This window comes from Bos grunniens, chromosome 14, assembly GCF_055505025.1.
Source record: "Bos grunniens cultivar Pamir isolate PY7600 chromosome 14, Bosgru_T2T1.0, whole genome shotgun sequence".
Lineage (NCBI taxonomy): Eukaryota > Metazoa > Chordata > Mammalia > Artiodactyla > Bovidae > Bos > Bos grunniens.
The window spans coordinates 20734011-20758886 of record NC_141178.1 but is presented as its reverse complement, the minus strand read 5'-3'; the positions used below and the strand labels follow the sequence as shown (position 1 = coordinate 20758886).

Sequence of the window (24876 nt, the reverse complement as noted above, 5' to 3'; positions counted from 1 at the left end):
AAATTCTTTCCCTTAAACTGGGTTTGTGTCTGGACTCTATGATCCTTTGCTTGCCATGCTTACCACTGTATAGTTCAAATTATCCTGTGGACAACGATATGCATGTGTGTGCTAAGTCGCTTCAGTCTTGTCCAACTCTTTGCAACTCTCTGAACTGTAGCCGCCAGGCTCCTGTGTCCACGGGATTCTCCAAGCAAGAATATTGGGGTGGGTTGCCATGCCCTCCTCCAGGGGATCCTCCCAACCCAGGGATAGAAGCTGTGGCTTCTGCACTGCAGGCGAATTCTTTATTTCTGAGCCACTGGAGAAACTCAAAGGACAAAGACTTGGGTGATATCAAAGATACCAGTGCTGGAATGCAGGATGCCTGTTTTGGGATGCCACAAAACCCTACTGACCTGATCCCTAAATTTTGTGAGAAAACAAAAACATGACAATAAAGTCTCCTTCCAAATTAAGTGAGTCCTCATTGGAGGTGAAAATCAACCTAGGTAAAGGAATTACAACTCTTAAGAGATTATAACAACAGATGCTTAGCAAACAAAGGATAGCATATATCAATTCTATTTGAAGAGAGAATGGTACATAATCTGAACTCTGTCTTCCCAAAGAAATTTACAAAGCAAGTAAATGATTAATTACTCATTTTTCAGTTCAGTTCAGTCAGTTCAGTCGCTCAGTCGTGTCCAACTCTTTGAGACCCCATGGACTGCAGCTCACCAGGCTTCCCTGTCCATCACCAACTCCCAGAGCTTGCTTAAACTCATGTCCATCGAGTCGGTGATGCCATCCAACCATCTCATCCTCTGTTGTCCTCTTCTCCTCCACCTTCAATCCTTCCCAGCATCAGGATCTTTTCCAATGAGTCAGTTCTTTGCATCAGGTGGCCAAAGTATTGGAGTTTCAGCTTCAGCATCAGTCCTTCCAATGAACACTCAGGACTGATCTCCTTAAAGATGGACTGGTTGGATCTCCTTGCAGTCCAAGGGACTCTTAAAGAGTCGTCTCCAATACCACAGTTCAAAAGCATCAGTTCTTGAGCGCTCAGCTTTCTTTATAGCCCAACTCTCACATCTAACTGTGACTACTGGAAAAACCATACCTTTGAGTATTGGACCTTTGTTGGCAAAGTAATGTCTCTGCTTTTTAATATGCTGTCTAGGTTGGTCATAGCTTTTCTTCCCAGGAGCAAGTGTCTTTTAATTTCACGGCTGCAGCCACCATCTGCAGTGATTTTGGATTTTTACTAGTCTATAAAAGACACAGTGCCAGATTCCTGATAAGCAAGTTGCTTTCATGGAAGATTATCAGTGTACAAAAAGATGTGGTGGACAACTGAAAAAGTGTGAATGTGTCAACTATTCAAAACCTATATATTTTGGTTTTCTATAAAATAAAGTGTACTCTAAGAATGTATCTTAGCAGTTGGTGACAAAAGCTCAGCTTCTCTGTACACTGGTGCTGAATCAAACCTCAGAGACAGAGTTTTGGGTGAAGCAGAAAAGTTAGGCTAATTGCTTTGCCAGGCAAAGAGGGACACAGCGGGCTCATGCCCTCCAAACTAGGTGTCCCAACTTGGGGAAAATAGTGACAACTTTTATAGTAATTATTCAAAGAGAGCATGATCAGCTTGTGGACATTCTTCTGATGGGCTGGCAGTGAGCTAACTAGGAGTCGGCACGATCCACCTTCAAGTCCAACAGGTCTGGGGTTTACATATCGGTAACTTCTCCCTCCCGGAAGGGATTTCAGTTTCTACAAAATAGCTTGAAGATATTGCTGTGTATATCCATTGATGGGTTTCTCTTGTGGCTCAGCTGGTAAAGAATCCAACTGCAATGTGAGAGACCTGGGTTGATCCCTGGAGGCTACCCACTCCAGTATTTTGGCCTGGAGAATTCCATGGACTCTATAGTCCATGAGGTTTCGAAGAGTCGGACAGGACAGCGACTTTCACTCACTCACTCATATCCATTGATGGGAAAATAAGACCTTGCCCCAAGGCTACTCTTGACTATTTCTCCCTGGTCTTGCATTCCCCTCCCTTCCTTAATTAACAACAGCTTGAATCTGCCTCCTGCACACTAAGGCAAGGTTATGGAGGCTAAATGAAGGCTGTTTTCCATAATCAAAGAAATGAGGGACACAGAAAGGCTCAGGGCCCTGCATGGTATCACAATAAAAATTCTTATTAAGCTCTTTTCAAACATTCCAATTAAATTATGATTTTCATGCTCAATTACCATTGGACTGTTTGTCACATTTACATATGTGACTACAAGATGTCTCTATTATAGGCTGATAATTTTAGGGTTACCCATTGTTTTTTGAGTGACTTGTCTTTATCAACGATCTAATTCATTCAGTCTTTTACATCTATTGGCACAAAAGCAAACAAGTTTGAATCAATAAACTAGGATGATCTAAGTGTGAATGGTATTATTTTATCTTAAGGCTCTCTATTTAATAATAATACTTTCTCTGGCACTACCTGTGATTTGTGTATGAGTAACCTGACTTGGCAAAAAACCCCAAACCTCAAACCCGAAACACAATTAAACACGCTGTTCTCATTAGGCAGCTATCATTCTGTTAAAGTTACTATGCTGTCTAGTTCATTGCAGTAGTTTTTAAGGCTCTGTTGTATGCAATCAAAGCTAGTATGATTTAGATTTGAATACACAAATACTAATTGTGAGAGTACATAGTTTGAATAATAAATTGTTGAGTTGCTTCACTGTATAAACAATGATGGAGTAGGGTTTAGTCCAGTTGAAAGAGTGGACATTCGCTGACTTCATCTCAGTTTCTCTTGACTCGAAACTCTGCCATGCGTCTGTACCTCTCACTGCACTGAAATTATTCAGTTAAAGGTCATGCATAACTTCTTTTCAGGCCCTTATCATTCTCCTACTGGATCCTTATAATAGCTTTCCAAGTTTTCTCCCTGCCACAAATATATAGTCCCTTTTCTTCTCACCCTTACACTCTCCCCTTTTCTAAAATTCAATTCACTCTTATGACAAACATTTTTGGCTAAGAATCCAAACTTCTTAACATGAGTTTGGAGTTTACCGATGACATGCCATTTTCCCAAATCAGAAGAATCCCTTTCAGGAATATGACATTCCGATCATTCATTCCATCTTGGAACACCCTCCATGAATGGCTTGGACCTCACACTACTGTGATTCTTCTCCTACTCTTGGGCTGGTCCTCTTTCTCTCCTCTCTGTCATTTCTCTAAGTCCAGTGCTTAGATCCCTGTTCCTTTAGACCTTAACATTTCCTTAATTACCATGTCTAAAGGAGAGGGTCCCAAATTTACAGCCAAAAGGGCTCCAGATCTCTGTGTTTTCAGGGGCCTTTGGACCATTTTTACATGAATATCCTATCGACAGCTTGGACTACGCTCAAAGAAGGCTCATAGTCTTCCCCCCAAAACTGGGACATTCTATTTCTCTCTCCATTTGTGACTCCAGAATTCTCCCTGTTGATTAGTTTCATATCCCCAAATCATGTGATAACTTCTCCTCTCACTTCGATTTCCTTATAGCTCAGATGGTAAAGAGTCTGCCTGCAGTACTGGAGACCCAGGTTCGATCCCTGGGTCGGGAAGATCCCCTGGAGAAGGAAATGGCAACCCACTCCAATATTCTTGCCTGGGAAATCCCATGGATGGAGAAATCTGACAGGCTACAGTTGGTGGGGTTGCAAAGAGTCAGACACGACGGAGCGGCTTCACTTCACTTCCTCTCCCTTAACATTCAAAATTATCCCTTCTCTCTCTATGCCTTCATCTATGCCTTCCTCTCTTCTATTCCACATTTCCTGCTTCTCTTAACTATATAACAGTCGCCTTCATGGTTTCCTCTCTTCCAAACTTTCTATTTTCAATCCCATTGATGCTAGAGAAATCTTAAAAAAAATCTTTGAGTATATCATGTCCCCAATTAAACGGTACCGAAATGAAATCCAAGCTATGATCCCTACATTTCACCTCACCCTCCTTTTCAATCTCATTTGCAATCGTACCTATGTTGGAGCCAGAAAGCTAGTTCACAGTTCTTTGAACTGGCCCATTTCTGTGCCTTTTCTTAAAGTAGTTCCCTTGCCTGGAATATCTGCTCTCAAAGTCACTTATTTCCCATGTCTGGAGTGTCTGCTCTCAAAATCTCTACCTTTCTCCAGTAGCCTTTCTCTCACTGAGCTGCGGTTATTTCCCCCTTTCACTGGATTCCACACAGCATTTTATCTGTTTACAACAATTACCTAGTTATTTGATGTAGTCTTAGTTCCCCTGCTAGACTGTTATCAAGATTCCAAGTGTATTCATTTCTGGCCTTCTTCCCTCCAGCAGGGGGTCCAGTAAAGTGCAGTGCTTGTAAATGTTCTGAAACGAAAAGAATTTTTAAGGAATGAAAGAGAAAACCAAGAGACAGCACAGTGAAATATGGAAATATGAAATCAGGAACAGCGTCCACAGCCTCTAGTTTTTACCTAGTACTTTCACCTCAGAACCTATATTCAGCATTGCTACCTTCTTACCCAGGGAAGCTCTCTCTTTCATATCTGATTTGTAGCAACCACAGTTGCTACAAAAAAACCACTCTACTTTGTAGAGTAAACAGATGGTCGGGAAATGCCAGTGGAAAAAAGTCTCAGTCTTTATCGCAAAGATTTTGGAGTGTGTGTCAATATATATTTCATTTGTGCCGTTGCGTCTGAGTTGCAAGACATTAGCACGGGAGGACTCAGGGTTTCTGATGGGGAGCGCGAAGACATTTTAAAAACATGAGAATAAACTAAAAGCCATGTAGGTCGTCCTAGGTTCCCCAGTAAAAAAAAGTTTGCTCTGGAGTTGTAAAATTAAAATGACCGCGCAATGAGACGCAGGGAATTGAAGTACTGTGCCCTTGTAACGTCGGTAATGCCCTCTCCAATACAGGTCCTTCATGAATAAGGACCGGGTCGGCCGGCCTCAACCCTTCTAAAAAGAAAGACATAAAAGCCACACGCCTTAAAAAAAAAAAAAATCCCTACTGCACCACACTGCAACGTGCGAACACTGGGGACATACCCACGCGGTCACGAGCCCCTGCAACCACCCGAACACTGGGCCGAGCCGTTTTGGCCCTTAGGAACTCGCTTCCAAAAAAAGGAGCGCCGCATCCCGCGGGGGCTGAAGCTTCACCCCGGGAGGGCAGTCCCCAGGCGTAGCCTACAGAGGCCGCACAAAGCGGAGAGCTCTCGAGAAGGTAGGGGGGCGGGAAGCTCCGGGGGTGGCCCCTCTCTTTCACCCTCTTCCAGGCAGAGCAGGTTCCAGGCAGTGCAGGCGTCGCGCCAGCTTCGGGCCCGGACCGCGCTTGGCGCCGCGGCCGCCGGGCCCAGCTCCCAAAGCGCCCCGGCCCGCCTCGGGCGTGAGCGCAGGCGCCCGGGCGTCGGGGGCGCGGGCGACGCCGAGCTCTGTCCAGGTCACCTCCCTTCTCCCCCGCCCGCCCACGTCCGCGCAGCGGGCCCTCCACCGGCCGGGGAAGCGGCGGAGGGCGGGAAGTGGCCTAGGGCTGGGGGCGGGGGAGACAGGCACCTGCACCGCGGGGTCGCCCCGCCCCGCCCCCTTCGGCTCGCCCTGAGCCGGCCCCCTCTCTCTTCCGCCCGCTTCCCTCCTCTCCGCGCCGCGGCCCCGCGCCGTCCGGCTCGCGCGGCTGGCTGTGACGTCACCAAGCCCCGCCCCTCGATATAAAGCCTGGCGTTGCCGGCGCCGCCTTCCCACACTCGCTGGCTCTTTGCTGGGTTGCTGTGTGTTTCCTTTTTTCTTTTTTTTTTTCCCTCCGCCTTCTCCGCCTCTTCTCATCCTTTCTCGCTCTCCGGCTCTGCGGTGTGACGAGGCCGAATCCTCTCCGCACCCAGCCCTCTCGCCTTTCTTCTTCCTCTGCCCGTGCCGTTGTTCCATTTCTCTCCCTCGGCCGCCGCCGCCGCTGCTGCACAGCTGGTGTCGGTGCCGCGCTTTCCCCCCCACGTCGTCCCCGCAGCCTATGGCCCAGGCCGCCTTGGGTATTTCTGCTCAAGGTAACCACATCCCTCTTTAAAAATTCCGCCGAAAAAGAGAAGACGCTTTACCCGACTCTTTGGGCCGTTATCTCACGTGAGTAGTGACCCTAGGGGCGCGGGCTGGGCCGGGGCCGGGGCGCGGGGCGCCGGGGGTGGGTCGGCCTCGGGGAGCTGTCGGCCGCCTCAGGCTGGGCCCCGCCGACCGGCCGGCATTCCCCTGCAGCGTCCCCGCGGCCGGCCACCTCGAACATGGCGGCTGGCGGCGTGTGTGGCGGCGGCGGCCGGTGGCTCGGCGGCGGCGCGGCGGGCTGGGGCGGCTGGCGCGCCTCGGGTGGCCGCCGAGCCGAGCCCGGAGCGGCCGCGGTTGGGGCGAGGGGGCGTGTGCGTGTGTGTGTGTGTGGACTTGGGGGCGCGCTCGGGGGTCTCGCCGCCGCGGGGCTCGGCGTCGCCTCCCGGCGGCAGGCGGCCCCCACCCCGCTCCCGTGGTGCATTGCTGTTTCCGGGGAGGGGGCCGGGCTGCAGCCCCGAGGGGCCCTGGTGCCGCCGCCCGGCCCTGAGCGGCGCCGCGCCGCGCCTTCGTCTCGGGATCCTGGGCTGGCGGCGCGGCTGGCTGCAACCGCCGCGGCCTTAGGTTATGAATGGAGTGGGGCGGGCCCGGCGCCGGCCTCCTGTGACAGCTGCCGGGGGAGGACGGGTGCCTGAGGGTGCGGACAGCGCGGCCCTCCCCTCTCTGCCGGAGGAAAGTTGACGCCGCTAAGGGGCCTGGCGGCGGGGAAACCCGGTGTCAGGTAGCGAGCAAGAGGCCTTTGGCCCCTTCTGGAAGCCTCGGGGCTGCCGCCCCGCCCCCTGCGGCGCTGGCGATTGGGCCGAGTCGCCTTCACTCACCCCGGGCCGCCTCCTGGAGCCCAAGAATTAGTCACGATGGCTTCGTTTTCCCGTCCGCGCCACGATTCCTGGGCCGAGAGAGGGAGAGCAGTAGGCTTGGATGGCTTATCAAGTACTATTTTGGCAGTTAACGGTGGTGTTTCAGTACTTCCCTGGTTGCTCAGACGGGTCAAGAATTTGCCTTGCAATGCAGGCAACCCAGGTTCGATCCCTGGGTCGGGAAGATCCCCTGGAGAAGGAAATGGCAACCTACTCCAGTATTCTTGCCTGGAGAATCCCTATGGACAGAGGAGCCTGGCGGGCTACAGTCCTTGGGGTCGCTAAGAGTCGGACGCGACTGAGCGGCTAACAGTTTCCACCAACGGTGGTGTTTTAACAGCCTTACCCAGAGTATATCTGAAACGTGTGTTTCTTAGGCTAAGCTACTGGTTCGGCAGCCTGAAAAGGTCGGGCGCACTGTTAACGGCCCCATGATATTTTAGCAGGTTTAACGGGATTTTGTGGTTGCATCGTGGACACAGTAAGATATTTTGTGTCCAGTCGTGTTTCCACCCTTCAGCCTCCAGCTTGGATGGGAACCTGAAGGCTCAAGGGAGAGAGTCGATATGTGATGAGGAAAGGTTGTTACAGATGAGCCTGGCAGAAATACGGCGAATGACTATAGGGCAGAGCCCTGCCAACCCGTTGATTTCTTTTACAAATATAGGAGAGTGCAGATACTGGTTATGAAGGCAAATAAGCCCTGAAGAGTTTAGTGGGAAAGATATAGGCTCCTGATGGTCATAGGTGGTAGTGAAAGGTACCGTAATCAAGTAATCAGTGCCGTCCCTCTTGCCACTCAGGTTTGACTTAAACATTTTCAAACATATAGAAGGAGTGAAAGAATTGTACCCTCACCTGGATTCAGTAAACGATTAACATTTTGCTTTGCTTGTAATTGCTCTATTCATTTATCAATCTTTATTCTGTGTATTTCAAAGTAAGTTGGAGACACCAGAACACTTTACCCCTCCAACTTCAGTATGCACATATCATTAGTCTAACACTGTTTAAGTATTTCTTAAAAATCGGGTAAATTTTACATAACAGCAAAATGCACATGTCTTGAATATACCCTTTGACGAGTTTTGACAAAAATACAGCTGTGTAATACAAACCTTTATCAAAGATGAGAAAAGTGCCATCAAACCCAGAAACTTCTCTTTTGCCCCTTTAAGCTTCATCCCTTACTACCCACAAAGGCGTTCACTGTTCTTTTTATTAACCATAGATTAGTTATTATGGAAGTTTATTCTAGAACTTCCATATAAATGAAACTATATATTGTGTGAAAGGTTTCTTTAACTCAGAGTGTTTTTGATATTCATCCATAGTGCACTCACCAGTAAATTGTTCCTTTTAACTGCCGAATAGTAGTCCATTATATGAATACCTTGCCTTTTTTTTTTCTTTAAACAACTTTATTTTGGAATAATTACAGATTTGTGGAAAAGTTACAAAGATAATACAGTTATTACTTCATACTTCTCACCTAGTTTACCTTATAAGAGGTGGTACCTTTGTCAAAATTAAGAAACTGACTTTGATACATTCAGTTCAGTTCAGTCGGCCAGTCCTGTCCGACACTTTGCGACCTCATGGACTGCAGCGTGCCAGGCCTCCCTGTCCATCACCAACTCCAGGAGTTTACCCAAACTCATGTCCATTGAGTCGGTAATGCCATCCAACCATTTCATCCTCTGTCGTCCCCTTCTCCTGCCCTCAATCTTTGCCAGCATCAGGGTCTTTTCAAATGAGTCAGCTCTTCACATCATGTGGCCAAAGTATTGGAGTTTCAGTATCAGTCCTTCCAGTGAACACTCAGAACTGATCTCCTTTAGGATGGACTGGTTGGATCTCCTTGCAGTCCAAGGGACTCCCAAGAGTCTTCTCCAACACCACAGTTCAAAAGCATCAATTCTTTGGTGCTCAGCTTTATTTATAGTCCAACTCTCACGTCCATACAATAAGACCACTGGAAAAACCATAGCCTTGATTAGACGGACCTTTGTTGGCAAAGTAATGTCTCTGCTTTTTAATATGCTGTCTAGGTTGGTCATAACTTTCCTTCCAAGGAGTAAGCGTCTTTTGATTTCATGGCTGCAGTCACCATCTGCAGTGATTTTGGAGCCCCCCAAAATAAAGTCTGACGCTGTTTCCACTGTTTCCCCATCTATTTGCCATGAAGTGACGGGACCAGATGCCTACCACCTAAACTCGAGATTTTCTTAGGATTTCACCAGTTTTTAGTGTCCTTTCTGTGTAGAGGCCAATCTCAGGTGCCACATTGCATTTAGTTGTCATGTCTTTGACAGTCTAGAGAAGTACCAGCCAAATATCCAATAAAATGTCCCCCATTTGAATTTGTTTGATAATTTTTCTCATGATTAGTCTGGGGTTTTGGAGTTTTGGAAAGAATACCAAAGTCATTGATAAAGGCAGTGTAAGGTGAGACATACTGATAACTGGGGATACTAAGTTTCTGGGTAGTTACTGTCAAAGTGATGGGAGGTTTTTAGTGCTTTTTATTGGTCACCTGCTGACTCAGTTAACTCTGGTTCTTTCTGTGCTATTTGCCAAGATAGTGTAGCAAGGGACATTCTCTTCAATCAGCTAAGAGATTTGATTGCAGTGTTGTACATGATCCAACTGATATAAACACCACTCTAAATGAGAAAAATTTAGCGTTCCCTGTGTCTTCTCCACGCCCCCGCTCATATTTTTATTTAACCTCCTCTTATGGTTGGTTAATCTTGACTGTACAAATGAGCATTCTGTTTATCCTGTAAATAAATGACCCTGTGCCCCCTTTATTTATATTAAAATGTGCCTTTGGAAATTCAGAGCCTTCATTTCCTACTAGTGTCTTTTCTGTTAGATGGAAATGTTTTAGAGATACTACTGAAGAACATTCATGAATTTCTGAAGTTTAATGTCATTAACATTTCACAGCACTGCTCTTCAGTTGTGCTGAGCAACAGAATAGCTACTGATATATAGGGGGAGGGAATATCTCACCTAGGATAATGATCCTGTTCCAAAGAATAGTTGAGAATAAACTCTGTCTCCAGTGGCTATGGCTTTTAATTTACTTAAATTACGTTGGTTTGGGGAGAATTGGAACCTTTGTTTTGGAGTATTTAGTTGGAATCTAATGTGATGTTAATAATCACTGTCACATGTTGATAGGATTCTTTTCTAATTATCCGTAAGTGTCATTGAGTATGTGATCAGGATACCCCTAGTAGATTGGAAGAACATTTTACTTCCCCTAAGGGTGCCTCTATCCTGGTTGAGATATGAGATATGCTGAAGATGTGTCTAGAGTACTTCTGGAATCTTGGATTCTTATGATTCCTACGTTTCATCATTTTTCTGGTTTCATCCTTACTCCCTATCTTCTAGAAATACTGTCAGGTTATATTACTTTAAAATAGCAATGACTGAAGTACAAGTAGAAGTGTAGGTTTAGTTGTTTAGGTTAGAAGTGATAAGTCTGTTCAGTCAACTCTTAATAGGTAAAAACCATTTCTAAAACTTAATTATCATTTTGTAGAGGGCCAAGCATGTTTACATTCATATGTTGTTCCTAGTGATAGTAGAGTGACTTAGATGTAGAAGGTTAGAAATGAGAAGGAGGTAAACATCTGTTACTTGTCAGATGTGTAAGGCAGGTCTCAAAAGTTATTTCACAGGTACACATAGTATATTAGCTAAGTCACAAAAAATGTTTTTCTTTTTAATATGTAGTAGGATTTTATACTTAAGCAAAGAAAAACTTGGAATTTGTAAAGGAAAGGTTCTGGTTAGTTTCAGATTATTAGATACACATAAAATCTTGCATACATGTTAGGTTAGTGAGAGCACTTGTACATTTAAAAATTTTAGGCCACTTACAAATATGGGTTTTGGAGTAAGTAAAAGCAAAACTGAAATTGGGTGAAGCCTGGAAACTGAGTGAGGTAGATAGAGCAACTTGTAAGGTGACCATGGTCTCAAATTCAGTTTTGTATTCCTGCAGCTTGGAAATGCTTACTGTATAAAAACAGCATTTGATACTATGATAAACCCTTTGAAAAACCTCATTTTGTGTAATGTGCTTTAATGAAACACTTCAAACTGAAACTTCTTCCTGAACTTAATCTTTACATCAACTTAACCTTCTTGAAGCACAACCTAGCATTTTTTAACATATGACTTATATATTTTTATTTTCTTTAGGGCGAACTTTCTGACCAAGTATACAACTACCCAGAGGGCCTAGGAGAAGTGCTGTATAGAGAACAGTTCGACTTCAACGCTGAGCCACCTTGGGAACCTAGCTGATGATAGGGGGGTTCCATCTCCTAACTTGTCCATGTAAGTATTTTCACATCTGTGCAGTGGGTGAGGGAGGGTCTTATAGAAGTAAAGGAGAGTTGTTGTTCAGTCTTTTCAGAACTCTAAATTGTGTTTACCACTTACTCCCTCCCCAACTATTTTTGGGCCATACATTGCAGCTTGCGCCATATCAGTTCCCCTGACAAGGGGTTGAACCCAGGCCACGCCAGTGAGAAAGCCTGGAATCATAACCACTAGGCTACCAAGGAACTTCCCTACTTACCCATATAGTTGATTCAGTTGTGCACATTATTACTATATTTAAGTATATACTGCAGGCTAAATTTCAATTAAATCTTATTAGTCCAGATTTTAATATAAGTTGGAGATGGTTTTTTATTTTTTTAATTAAATGTGGGTGGTAACTTATCACACCATTCAACCATTTAATTTGGTAGATTCAAGTATTTGGGCTTAAGTCAGAAAAGAAAGTTTATTTTTAAATATAGTAAAAGATTCTACTCTCCATTCTACTCACCAGAGCACTGGCCTAAAGCATTGCATTTAAGAGATGAATCTTAATGCTTGTTTTCTGGTTATGAGCTTCTTGCCAGATACAATGTGATTTCTAGAGTTGATATTCTTTTTCACAAAATGACTGTATGCTACTCATCTGGTGGAAAAACTGGTTGTTTTCAAAGGTCTTACTGAGAGGTGATGATGCATGCTTAGCTCCCAGCATATTGCCTTACCAAGAGATTTTTAAGAATAGTTTTTGACTTTGCTTACTTGATTTTCTGTGTGTGGATTTAACTTTGAATTAAACCTCGGTGCAGAATGCAGTTTCATAGTAAAGTGTTTGAATGTGTGCTGCTAAATTTGTGTGGGTCATTAATTAAAATTGTTTTATTATTTGTAGATTTTTTTAGCTGTTGAAATTTGGGTTTAGGTGTTGAGATTTGGGTGTTTTTAAATGGTCTAGAGAACCTGGAGGGAGTAACACAAGAAAATTTCAAGAAAGAGATCTAATTGGATAGAGTATGTTAAAGGAAACCTTTTCAACACATTTACTGTTAACCTCAAATTACAATTTTAGATTTTTTTTTTAAGTCTTATACAGAGAGAAAAATGATTTCTGAAAAGTTCTACTGATTTAAAATCCAGATTGGGGGGTTTCCCATACTGGTCTTCTAGCTGTGTGAATTTGAGCAAATTGCTTATTTTTTAAATCACAGCTGAGAAAATCAAACTAGAACAGTTCCTTTAACCCTAAATAGGTTGATTTCTCTTTCTTTGAGTATTTTAATCATGCTTTGTTAATGCAGTCTCGTCTTTGGAACATTAGCATAACCTAGAATAGAACTGCAGACACTGGATTCCACCCAGACCTGAATCAGAAATATGCATTTTAACCAGGTGGCTTGTATGCATATTAAAAAGTATAGTTGTCACCAATTCAGTGCCAAGCCAGTTAGTTTTATTAGTCATCTATTCCACTTCCAGCATATCTGATATTTTCTCCTAAGTTGGCTTGAAGATTTAAAACTTTTTTGGGTGGGATATACTTGATTCCATAGTCAGAAGTAGATTCTAAAGTGGAAATTTCATAGCAAATTTCTTGTTTTAAGCAAGACCGTATTAAAGGATGACTTCTTTTATTTCAAGTCTCTCTTAATGAAAACTTAACTTTGCATTATATGTCATATTTCTAGTGGTATTTCCTCTTAGACTTGAAAAACCAATATCATTGAGCTCATACATTGATAAATGATTCAGCTTAAGGAAAAGTCTGTAGGGTAATTAATACTGTAGAATTCAGAAAGTTATAATTTCCTGCTTTTTTATATGTGGAGGTGTTGTGGTTATAGGCACAGATAGAAAATGCTAACAGTATTCATTCTGCAGGTTCTGGCAGCCAGAGTGACTGGCTTATTCATTCTGCCCAGGTACAGTATATATTAAGTGAAACTTTTAACTCATAGTACTTTGCTACAGCCACAATCTCTTAATCATACAATTCTAAAATCAAAAGGTTAAAAAAAAAAATTTATAGCTTCCTTGATATGACCTAACCTAATTTGGGAACAAAAAGTTGACCTGAATCTGAGCTGAATTTGAAGCTATTTTTATTTTGACTTATCCCATTTAGTGCTAATATTCCTGAATTTTGCTGCAGAAGTATTCTGATAAGCATGTTGACTCGTAGCCTCATGGAGACTGTTAAATAATATATTAAAAGTATATAGATTAAATTGCTATTCTAAAATCTGAGAAGTTTTGAAGTCAGAAAGCTGTCTATCCCCAAAGGTTTCTTGACTAGAATTAGTAAAGATGGCAAGAGAAATTTTACATTCCAGAAATGTCCTTAGATATCAATAGCAGTTTTGAGGTGCTAGACATTGAAATCCTGAGATGTCTCCTGTGGAGCAACAATATTATTTGAAAATTTTTAAGTCATTCAAAAGACTTAACACACTGGCCTTTGTGGAAAACAGTTGGCACATAGCACTGCAAAGTGTATAGTTAAATAAGCTCTATTTGAACTGCATTTTACTCCCAATCGGAGAAGGAAATGGCACCCCACTCCAGTACTCTTGCCTGGAAAATCCCATGGACGGAGGAGCCTGGTAGGCTACAGTCCATGGGGTCTCGAAGAGTCGGACACGACTGAGCAACTTCACTTTCACTTCACTTTCATCCATTGGAGAAGGAAATGGCAACCCACTCCAGTGTTCTTGCCTGGAGAATCCCAGGGACAGAGGAGCCTGGTGGGCTGCCGTATATGGGGTCGCAGAGTCGGACACGACTGAAGCAACTTAGCAGCAGCAGCACATACTCCCAATATTCCAATAGGATTTCTTTGCAGGTGGTCTAAGCTCTAGGATTGACTTTTAGAGTTAGGTTTTCAAATCAGGTAGTCATCTGAATTTTTAGATAGTAATTAAGTATCTAGAAACTTTATAAATTGCTTACATAGTAAAGTGTTTTTTTGAATAGTGTGTGGTGGTATGTGTGAGCACTGTAAAGATATCTTAATGCTTAACTAATATCTCTGATTAATGAAGGGCTCAAATTGTAGAAAAACTTTGTGGGGTGCCTTTTAAATTTCTTAGACTCTATGCTGCAGTAGTTTTTCAGTGGGCTAGATTTTTCAAGTTATTCTAACTAGAGCTCTGATTATGATTAATAGATTAGCCCAGTGCAAAAATTCTAAAGACTATTTCAGAAAACCAAATTCTCCTAACCAGCAGCTTCTATTAGCAGATCTAATGACGAAGTCAGATAAATTATTAGTATATTCCTTTTAATGTTTTGTTCCTGTTGATAAGAATGGAAAAGGGATTTGATTAATTGACTTATCTAGATGGAGCTTTCTGTTTGTTAATATCTGCATGCTTTAAAAGGGGCTGCCTTACCTAAATTGAAGTTATTTTAAGTAGGAACATAAAATGCTCTTTATGAATTTACTGTGTAGAGCTGTTCCTTTGTGTTTTACTGTTGTCAGTAGGAAGGGCAGGTTTTTGGCTCTTTATGGAGAATAGATAGTGTAATTTAAAGATTCTGTGATGCAAGTCAATTCAGAATCTTTATTAATGATTGTTGATAGTCATCAACAATCACAGTGATGAATAAAGCTATCATTGAAACACACTAGTTTAGGGACTAGTTTTTAAAGTAAGTGTATCCCCTTGGCATGCAAACAGCAGTATTCAGTGGTATCTTATTGCCTGTGTAAAGTAGTGCCCCCAAAAAAGCATTCTGTATAAGCCCAGTGGGAATAATGGCCTGTTACTGGATAAAACAGGGTTTGGGGGACATGGTACTCTTTCTTTAGGCAAATTTAGACTTTCCTGGGAGGGCCAAATAGAGCAGCAGGCAGTGTAGACCATTCTTAAAAGGGAATAAAAGGTTCTTGAATTTATTACAGAAGATAGTTGAGCTGAGAAAATTAAAGTCACTACCAATCTGTGTATTCCATTACATTCTCTTTAGTCTTAATTTCAGAGTTTTTGAGTTCAGGGTTCTTTGCCCTGAAAAAAAGCATTTTGAGATACTTAATTCTTCTGATTAGGAGTAAATAAGATATTGTTACTGTAAACTGTGTCTTATAAACTATAAAATCTAGGTAAATTGTAGGCTGCTTTTAGGCTGGCCAATTGTTCAGACCAGCATAAGGAGCTGTTGCAAGTGAAATGCTCTCACCTACTAGAAAACACAGATCCTTTTGTCCTTCACCTCCATTCCAGGGTCATCTGTGCACACTTAATTAAGCAATTTGTCACAAGCTAACTGAAACAGCGATTTGGCCATCCTTTTTTTCTAATCCAGTGAATAATGTGAAGAACATTGTGGCATGAATAGAAAATACTTGTACAGCATGCTGAGTTGCGAAGGATTAGGCCGATGATGTTCAGTCTGCCCAAACCATACCCAGCCACCACAAGGTCTTCAATGCCTGTATCTGAGTGACTTGTAGCAGGACCCAAGATGATAAACTCTTCCGGAATGCTCTGCTCTAAACTTTTCCCACCTTTATTATCTTATGTAAGCATGCATTTCATTTCTCTAGGATTTACTTGGTGTGAAGTTTTGACTTTTTTTCCTTTATTGTCTAGTTTTGTAAACTTGTGAATTGAAATCAGTTGTTCAGATGCTCGATGCATTTGAGTGCTTGGGAACTATATATGACTAATGGCTATTGTTTTGGATGGTGACAGATCATCACAGAAAATTCTATTGGACAGCATCATTGAGTAGTATTAGTTGTATTAATCTTAAAATATCTATTAGTAAGAATCATAGGAATTACACACTCTCATCTTTCTCCTTAGATTTGTCTAGTAAAAAGCTATTCCTCAACTGTAGAGGCTTTTCAGTCTCCTATTCTTGTTGAAGAATTCTTGCATTGCCTAGCATGTTCTTAAAATCAAGCTCACTGCTGCCTTCATGTGCTCATCAGACTGAAATTAATATTAGGCTTACATTAAATATATGACTATGGGTTATTGTTTGGCTACACTTTTCTTGCGAGACCTTTGTTCCCTAACCAAGGATCGAACCCATGGCCTCTGCAGTAGAAACAGTCTTAAACACTGCACTGCCAGGAAATTCCCTATCTCTTGTTTTTTATTACAAAGATCCTTCAGTGCCCAGTTTGTAAAGAGCTGCTAAATTAGTATATCTTAGCAAATCATCTGGGTTCAGTATGATTGCCATGTGATATTTGACATGACCAAAAGCAGGATGGGATGTCCTAGTATGTTCAACATGGCTACTGATAGCAAACTAAAACTCAAAGTGAGATTTGCTATCCTAAGTTCTGGAAGAGCTCCTATAGGTCAGTAAGAAAAAGTGAAGAAAAGAAAAAGACATCCCCCCACCCCCACCCCACACACAAATAGGAAAATGAACAAAAGGCTTAAAAACAGTTTTTCTGTAACAGACTAGCAGTTTCACTCCCAGGTACGTGGCCCTAGACTGCAGCACCTAGACTGATGCTCCCTAAACTCCCAGTCGGTAACATAGGCTCTTGTTGCAGAATGTCAGGTGGCACACTACTTGGCTGTTAATTTGTGGACCAGCTAGTTTGCAGGTAACATTTTTTTTTTTTTTAAATATTTATTTTGTTGTGCCGAGTCTTAGTTGTGCCAGTTGCAGCATGTGTCTAGTTCCCTGACCGTGGATTGAACTTGGATGCTCTGCATTGGGAGCACAGACTCTTAACCACTGGATCACCAGAGAAGTCCTATGGACTGTAATTTGAGTAATGCTCCTCTTGGGTACATAAATAATAGCAAGAGATTATATGGTGTTTAGGGCTTCCCTGGTAAAGCGTCTGCCTACAATGCGGGACACCCGGCTTTAATCCCTGGGACGGGAAGATCTCCTGGAGAAGGAAATGGCAACCCACTCCAGTATTCTTGCCTGGAAAATCCTGTGGACGGAGGGGCCTGGTAGGCTACAGTCCGTGGAGTCGCAGAGAGTCAGACCCAACTGAGCTACTTTACGTATGGTGTTTATAAACAATATAGCCCATAGGTCCTGTTGTACATCTATAAAGAATAGTGCACAGCAGTGAAAATTAACAGACTCCAGTCCTGTCTGTCTGTGTGAAGGAATTGAAACTTCAAGTTGAGCAAAAGAAGTTATAGTAGGAAAACAGTGATTCCATTCATGGTTCAAAACCAATAAAGCCAATGTTTTATGGGCATATAGGGGAATAAAAAGATTAAATAACAGGGGAATGATGATTAGAAAAGTCTGAACATGTTTATTCTATAGGAGATGAGGGGATACAACCACAACTACCCAGTAATGATGTACAGGGGCTTCTAAGGTATTCAGTCCTCTGCCTGGTGTGTAGTGCAGTAATTGTAATGTACATGTGCTTTGTATAATAAAAATAAGTTTTCCTCTGGGTGAGGTGGCAGTGAGATCTGCCCTTGGGTATTCAAAACAGTAGTTCAGTGCATTTGTTTAAAGGGAATTTCCCCGTGCTGCAGCAGGAAAACTAGAAAGCTCGGAATTAAAATGGTTATGTATTTGGTGCTGTTCATGTTGCATTACAATAGTTATTTGCAGTGTTACTACATTTTAATTACCGTAAGGATTTACATAGTTTACTTCCATGCAGGTACACACTTGCTCTAGAAAAAAATTTAGTCTTCACATCAAATAGTGAAGACACTTTTTTTTATTAAGGGAGCCTAATCTTGTCAATCACTTGCAATAGTATATTGCTGTGAAATTCTTTTCTCATTAAGATGTATTATAGAATTTAATGGGAAGCATTTTGCATTGAGCAGCCTTTACCTGAGCATTTCAAACTTAGCCTGTTGGGCTAATTTCCTTTAGGATTTGTGTGTCACCTCCCCCTTTATCTACCTCCTGTTCATTCTTGTTCTTGTCTTCTGGGTTTTGTTTTTTTTTTTTTTTTAAGTAATTCTTCAGCAGTCACCTTAGTGTTCTTACTCTAAAGTTTTTTTCATCCTTATCACCTGAAAAACTGAAGGGTATTTATTGTCATTATTGGCTTTCCTCTTTAACTGTCAGTGAAAGCAACCCCTGTCTTGATATCCTAAGTACTCAAAATAGGCTGTTACTATCCATCACTTTTTTTTTAAATCCATCACTTATTTTTGATCCAGCATGGAAAATTTTTATATGGGCTTATGATCACACAGATTTATTGGCACTTCTCACCTACCAGTTCTGGTGTGTGGCTTCCTGGAGCTCCTTCCTGGAGGCCTGCTCCAGATCTCATGTTTTTAGTGCCAATGTCATCCTTCTGCTCTTGTGACCAGTTATTTCTAAAGGTATGCTGTGTGATAAGTAACATTTTTTTGTGGGATGTAGAAGGCAAAGGTGATTTTTGACAGCTTTTTTTTTTTTTTTTTTTTGCAAGAGAGATCTTAGTTTCCTGACTAGGGTTGGAACCTACACTCCCTGCAGTGAAAGTGTGGAGTCTCAACCAGTGGACCACCAGGGAAGTCCTGCGTTGTGTCTACTTTAAAGCTGTGAGCTGAGTTCTAAGTCATCAAATGCCTATGCAAAAAATAATTAAAAAGGTAGAAATAGCCTTAGGCTTCTCCAGGGTAATAGTAGTAGTGTAAATTTCAAAATATCTTACATTCTCATTTTTAATGAGTAAAACTCCTTTTAGAAAACTGGTGATGTGTTAAGGTTGGGTTTCCTGCTTAGATGTCTCTGAAACAGTACTCTCAACTTTTCAGCTCTCCCTGTTCTACTTCCAGGGAGGTCTTCACTTCAGAAATCCGAGACTCATATTCATCCAGCTTGGTGTCAAGTGGGCTGTTGCTGCCAGAATTATCTTGTGATTATTTGAGAGATGTATCAGTTTCTTCTGAAGTACAATCAACTGTAGAAGCCTTTGTAGCAGGTGTGTAACAAAGCAGGTGCCCAGCTGCTGCAGCCACTCCTGTTGGAGTTTCCCTCTCCATGACATGAGGAGTCATGAAGGCTCTAGGGAGCAGTGTGGTTCTTGGGAGCCTTTTCTTTCCTTGGCAGCTCTTCCTAAAAAATGTATTATCAAAAAACACCAATATAAAGGTGTAAATAAGGACTGTTAAACACTTTTTTCTTCCCAGCTATGATGTCCAAGAGGAAATTACTTATTATAAATGTAGTATTGTGATTGCAGCAGTTGTATTGGTGTAAAATAAGCTGAGCTTTCTTTCACCATATATTAAGATGTTTGTTTGTCAAAATAGCCTAAAGGCTGTTGTGAGTAGAGAGCACGTTCTAGAGTCTGTTGATAATAATAAATTTGGGAGCGTCTATTAAAAATGGATTTGCTATTAAGTTACAAAGCATTTTAAGGAGAACCTAAGATTTAAATGGAGTAGATTTCCTAAAGTTTAATGTGAAAATAAATCAATGTCCAGCAACACTAGGCTGTAGTATATAGTGGTCTATAACATGCTAAAACGAGTAAATCAGTTCTATTTCTGATTTATACAGCATTTTAAAAAATGGCACAGTAAGTTGTGTTGGATCAAGGTGAAGGAGTTTGGTATCACTTGGGTTTGAGTCTGCTGCTTTTTTTTTTTTTTTTGGACCTTGCACCTGGCTTGCAGGATCAAACCGAGGCCCCCTGCAGTGGAAACACAGAGTCCTAACCACTGGGTCCTCAGGAAAGTCCTTAAGTCTGCACTCTTAACAGAGAGATTCCTATAAATTCCCTGTTTTGTAGATTAACTTGGCCGATCTGGCATAGAGTAAACTCTGCTCACCCCCAGCACATACACACTTATTTTCATTCTAACTCCCTAGAACATGCTGTGTCAGATTTTTGGTTTAATGTTATCACCAAGTAACTATATGCCTCTTGAAAATATTTCAGTCAAATATTTCTTTACTTCAGTGTCTTGTAAAGCAGAAATGTAGCACATAAGCCTTTTTGCAGCAGTGAACTTTAAACTATTTTTGCTTACATGTGAAGAAAATTGCAAGCGTAGACTTCTGAGGGTATGATTATGAACTGCTTTTTAGGACTGCTTCAGTGAGATTGGGCGTAGGAAAGACTCAAGCAAGATCAGCCTACGCTTATCCACCTACTTAAGCCTTTTCAGTTGTTGGAAATACTGGGCTTCCAAGTGAATGTTTCTTTTGAGCACAGGGTTTGTTGGCTTAAAATTTGTTAGAAACTAGCTTTCCTGAAGGTTTTTGTGTTTGGTGGATTCTTTTGAGGAAACAGTTTTTTCCGGACATAGCTTTTAGTTTTTAACTGACTTTTGCTTTTACATGTGGGTCACTTGTGTATATCAAGGTTTTGGCTCCTTTTAAGATGTGAAAGATGGACCTTTTTTTCCAACACACTATAGGGCATTCCTTGCTGTTGCCACCACAAACTTTAAGTTTCAAAACTCCCATTCTTAGAATCAGTTGTCCTTGGTCCGTCTGTTTGTCAGCACCTACCATGCGCCAGGAATCTCAAGACCTTCCTAGGGAGCATCTGAGAAGATAAACCAAGATGGAGCTCCACATGTACCCTCTTTTAAGGATAGATGTTATTAGATTGGTTTTAATCAACTGTTACTGCAGCGCTCAGTATAATTAAGGAAGTAAAAAATACTATGTTAACACCTGTTTTAGTGGTCTCAAGTGTGTTAGTCCCCAAATCCTTTTTGTCAGTCCTGCCAATATGGCAAATTGTATTTTTTTGTCACAGTCCTTTTGTGAGTCAGATTGGGATTGGTAAACTAACCCTATGGTTACTTCAGAAGTGAGAGTTCTATTTCAGTGATGGGAATACAGCCACTCTACATGCACTCTTAAGTCTTTCCTTTAGAGCAAGAAGTACTTTAACATATTTTTATTTGTATTAATAGTACATTTATTTGTCAGCTGTTTTAGTTTGACCTTTACTATTTATATTTGAAATTCTTGCACTTCTACAAGAGTCTGTAATGATAGCAGATGTTTGCCTGAGGTGGACAAAAGGACATGAAGAAATTTATCTTTATGATAGTGGTGATTATACTGGTATATACATTCGTCAGAATGAGGTTGTACATTATTGCATGTAAACTCTTGATAAGATTAAAAAAAGGAAAAAGTTTAGGGTTTACCTGAATTTAGGCAAGTGATATAGAAGGAACAAGGTTGTTATGTAGGAACTAGTCTTAAGAAAGGTGTGAAGACTGTAAGAAGGCATGATAGGCTGTTTTGGTACCATATATGAATATAGTGTAGAGTTTATTAACAACTGTGGGAGTTCATATGTCTGAGAAATGGTTAATTGATTTGGGGATGTCATTGTCTCTATCAAAGAGCCTGAGAGTTGTGTTGGATTTATTACACTTGGCAAAGGTTGCATTTTTTATACATTAAAGGTTTGTGGCAACCTTGTTTTTGGCAATCTGTTGGTGCCATTTTTCCAAGAGCATTATTTTTTAGTTAAGGTATGTACATTGGGGTTTTGGTGGGGTTTGTTGTTGGTTTTTTTTTTTTTTGCACACTTGATAGACTATAGAATAGTATAAACGGAACTTCTATATGAATGGGGAAACCAAAACATTTATGTGACTTGCTTTAATGATATACTCACTTTATTATAATGGTCTGGAACCAAACCTGCAGTTTCTCCAAGATATGCCTGTAATTTTGTCATCAGCATCTCCCAAGCTAGCCTGATTTTTCTGTGCCTCAATAAAATGGAATAATACTGTCATAGTGGCTTTTGAGGGTTAAGAGAATATTGTACAAAGTTTTTGGCACACTGCTATAAAAAATGTTTGCTTTTAGATTAAGCTAGTTTAGCAGGCAGTGAGATTTGACTGAATCTGTAGATTATATAATTTGAAAATAGTTTGAAAAAGTCCTTAGGAGAACCCTGGTTCGATCCCTGGGTTGGGAAGATCCCCTGGAGAAGGGAATGGCTACCCATTCCAGTATTCTGGCCTGAAAATCCCATGGACTGTATAGATGGTCACAAAGAGTTGGACACTACTAAGCAACTTTCACTCACATAACCATAACCTTACTTAATCTACAAAAATTTGTGAAGAATGTGGGCATTCAGCAGATAAGACTGGGATGAATGGACCTGATGTTTTTGTGACTATTTAGGATCATAATGTCGGAGGAAAATTAGCCTGTTCAGTCATTCAGTTGTGTCCAACTCTTTGCGACCCCATGGACTGCAGCATACCAGGCCTCCCTGTCCATCACCAACTCCCTGAGTTTACTCAAACTTATGTCCATTGAGTCGGTGATGCCATCCAACCATCTCTAGCTGAAGGAAATTGAGGTTCTTCTTGTCCTGACTTTAAAAACTAGAACTTTACTTGGTAGCAGTTGCCTGTGATGGTCCATAGTTGATAAGGTTCCCAGGTAAATACTGCGTAGAGAGTAGAAACTCCTTAGGAATCTGATGAGCTGAAACACTAGGCTAAAGATCTTGATTAAGTATTTTTCATTATTAATAGGATAAGTGATCTTTTTTAATGTGTAACCTTTATCGTTCTGTTTGCATTAGTGCAGTTGAATATCCCCCTAAAATTGATGTTCTGATTGGTCTTACATTGCTTAAAATAAACATGTATCCTCAAGCCTAAATGTCTACTTTATGGGCACAGATTTAAATCATTTCTGGTATAACAATTTTAAGATTTTCTCAGTAAACTGAATATAGTTGACTCCTTGGAAATACAGCTGTTGCTGTTTTTAAAATATTGTGTGTATTTCATGAAAATGACTAATGCTGTGGCTTATTGACGAATTGTTTTGGTGCAACCAAAAAGCTGATACTTTTGAGAACCATTGAAATGAAGTATATTTTTAGGACAAGGGCCTCCACTTGAGGTGAACTCTGGCATAGAGCATGGGGAGGGGAAGAGAAAGGGGGTAATCAAAGAGGCAGGAAAAGCTGTGTATGTTGCCAGGATCTGGTCTAAGTCCATTAAAATTAATGTGGCACCCAGAAATCAGTCCCAGACAAGGAGCAACGACAGCATCTGTCTCGAGAACTTGTTAGGTTTATAGACTTTATGTTAAAAGAAATCTTTGCCTAAAGTAACCTTGTATGTGTGTGTGTGTGTCAGTCACTCAGTCGTGTCTGACTCTCTGCGACCCCATGAACTGCAGCCTGCCAGGCTCCTCTATCCATGGAATTCTCCATGCAAGAGTTATGGAGTGGATGCCATTTCCTTCTCCGGGGGATAAGGACCAGTAAGTTCAGCAAAGAAGATAGACTTAGGTATGGGCTGCTCCAGAGGTGATGTGGAGAAAGAGGGAAACTTTATTTGTTTGGGGAAGAGTTGGATTCAGTATGATGCCTTTTTAAAAATCAGAGTTCTTAGTAAATAAATGTTCATGATGTGTATATAGGTCCCTAACTTATACCTGGTTTCAAATTGCCGTGACATTCTTGGATTTCTGGCAGTTAGCTCTTTCAAGTCAGTACTTAAACAAGTGATTGTAATTTTTTTTTTTAACAACAGTTTTTTGAAGTAGTTGACCTTGGATTGCACAGCTATTAAATGACAAAGCCAGAACTAGGTTTTCTGACTTATGTTCCAGAAACATTTTCACCAAATAAGCTTACCTCAAAGAGACTTAATTGTTAACTTGATTGAACTAGTTCTGTTGTAGCTTGTGGTGTGGGATCCAGATCAGAGCTACAGATGTCCTCCTGAAGTCAGCCTCCACTTTTACCCATTCCTGTTGCTTACACATCACCTACTCTAGAATTTTACTTAGAAGACGTTTATCTGCAGTTACCTGGTATCACACTGGTTACGTGACTGGCAGTGTATTGAAGTTCAGACTATTTTGATTGCTTGGCTGCAGATATTTATTTCGCTAGCTTTCTTTACTTAAAATGAGTAAAGTTGTTTGTGTTATATGGGAGAACCACAAACAAGATGAATAAAAAGACTGGCTCTGCAACTCTATGTAAATAAGGTGATGGTGTTGATTTGTAACATTCCGCATGTTTCAGCTACCTTCCCAAGAAACTGTCATGTTAAGCTTGTCTTTTTATGTATAAATTCACATTTGCTTTAAAATGGGCACTAAGGAAAGGATTTTGGTGATCTAGGGTTTCTGAAAATGGTAAGTGATTACGCAGATTCTTCACTAAATTAGGTTCCTCTTATTAGCACACTCCAACTGACAGCTCATATATTAGGTTTAACTAATGAAATAATACAGACTTTGAAATAACTTCTATTTTGACAGTTTGTTGCATATTCTAAGGACCCAGACGTAAGGCTTGGTGGCCCGTCTCTTGTTTTTCCTGGTTTATGACTTTCGGCTTTGTGGAATACGGCTGAGATGAAAGGATTTATTGACGATGCAAACTACTCCGTTGGCCTGTTGGATGAAGGAACAAACCTTGGAAATGTTATTGATAACTATGTTTATGAACATACCCTGGTAAGTGTGTCATATTTGATTTCTTAAAATACAGTGTTTATAGTAATTTCTGAAATATGAAGCATCATTACTGCTACTTAAGATCATTTTTGTTTTGTACTTACTGATACAGTAATTTTTGTTTATTGCTTTACGGAAAGAATTTGTTTTTGTTGGAGCTAATTTCCTATATTCCCCAAAT

General features: G+C 41.3%; 2 protein-coding genes across 12 annotated transcripts in view; one reads left to right on the top strand and one right to left on the bottom strand.

The window, feature by feature from the left end:
* Positions 1-548: 548 nt before the first annotated feature.
* Positions 549-5952, bottom strand: LOC147359162 (uncharacterized). Its single transcript, XM_086336244.1, has 3 exons — positions 5080-5952; positions 4272-4392; positions 549-1833 (listed from the first exon to the last, which is right to left on the bottom strand). Exon 1 carries the CDS (start codon positions 5950-5952, stop codon positions 5296-5298), a length of 657 nt encoding a protein of 218 aa, XP_086192370.1. The 3' UTR covers positions 549-1833; positions 4272-4392; positions 5080-5295.
* The window catches only part of AZIN1 (antizyme inhibitor 1), a 30948-nt gene continuing 11842 nt past the window's right edge, over positions 5771-24876 (top strand). For 4 of the 11 annotated variants that reach the window (XM_086336237.1, XM_086336233.1, XM_086336243.1 and 1 more), the window contains exons 1-4: positions 5771-6144; positions 11196-11333; positions 19049-19194; positions 24498-24695. In XM_086336237.1, the coding sequence (XP_086192363.1) occupies positions 24594-24695 (102 nt within the window). In that variant the 5' untranslated portion in view covers positions 5771-6144; positions 11196-11333; positions 19049-19194; positions 24498-24593. Of the gene's footprint in view, positions 6145-11195; positions 11334-16833; positions 16888-19048; positions 19195-24497; positions 24696-24876 lie in introns of those variants that run through there. The other 7 variants (XM_086336236.1, XM_086336232.1, XM_086336242.1 and 4 more) reach the window with 3 other exon arrangements.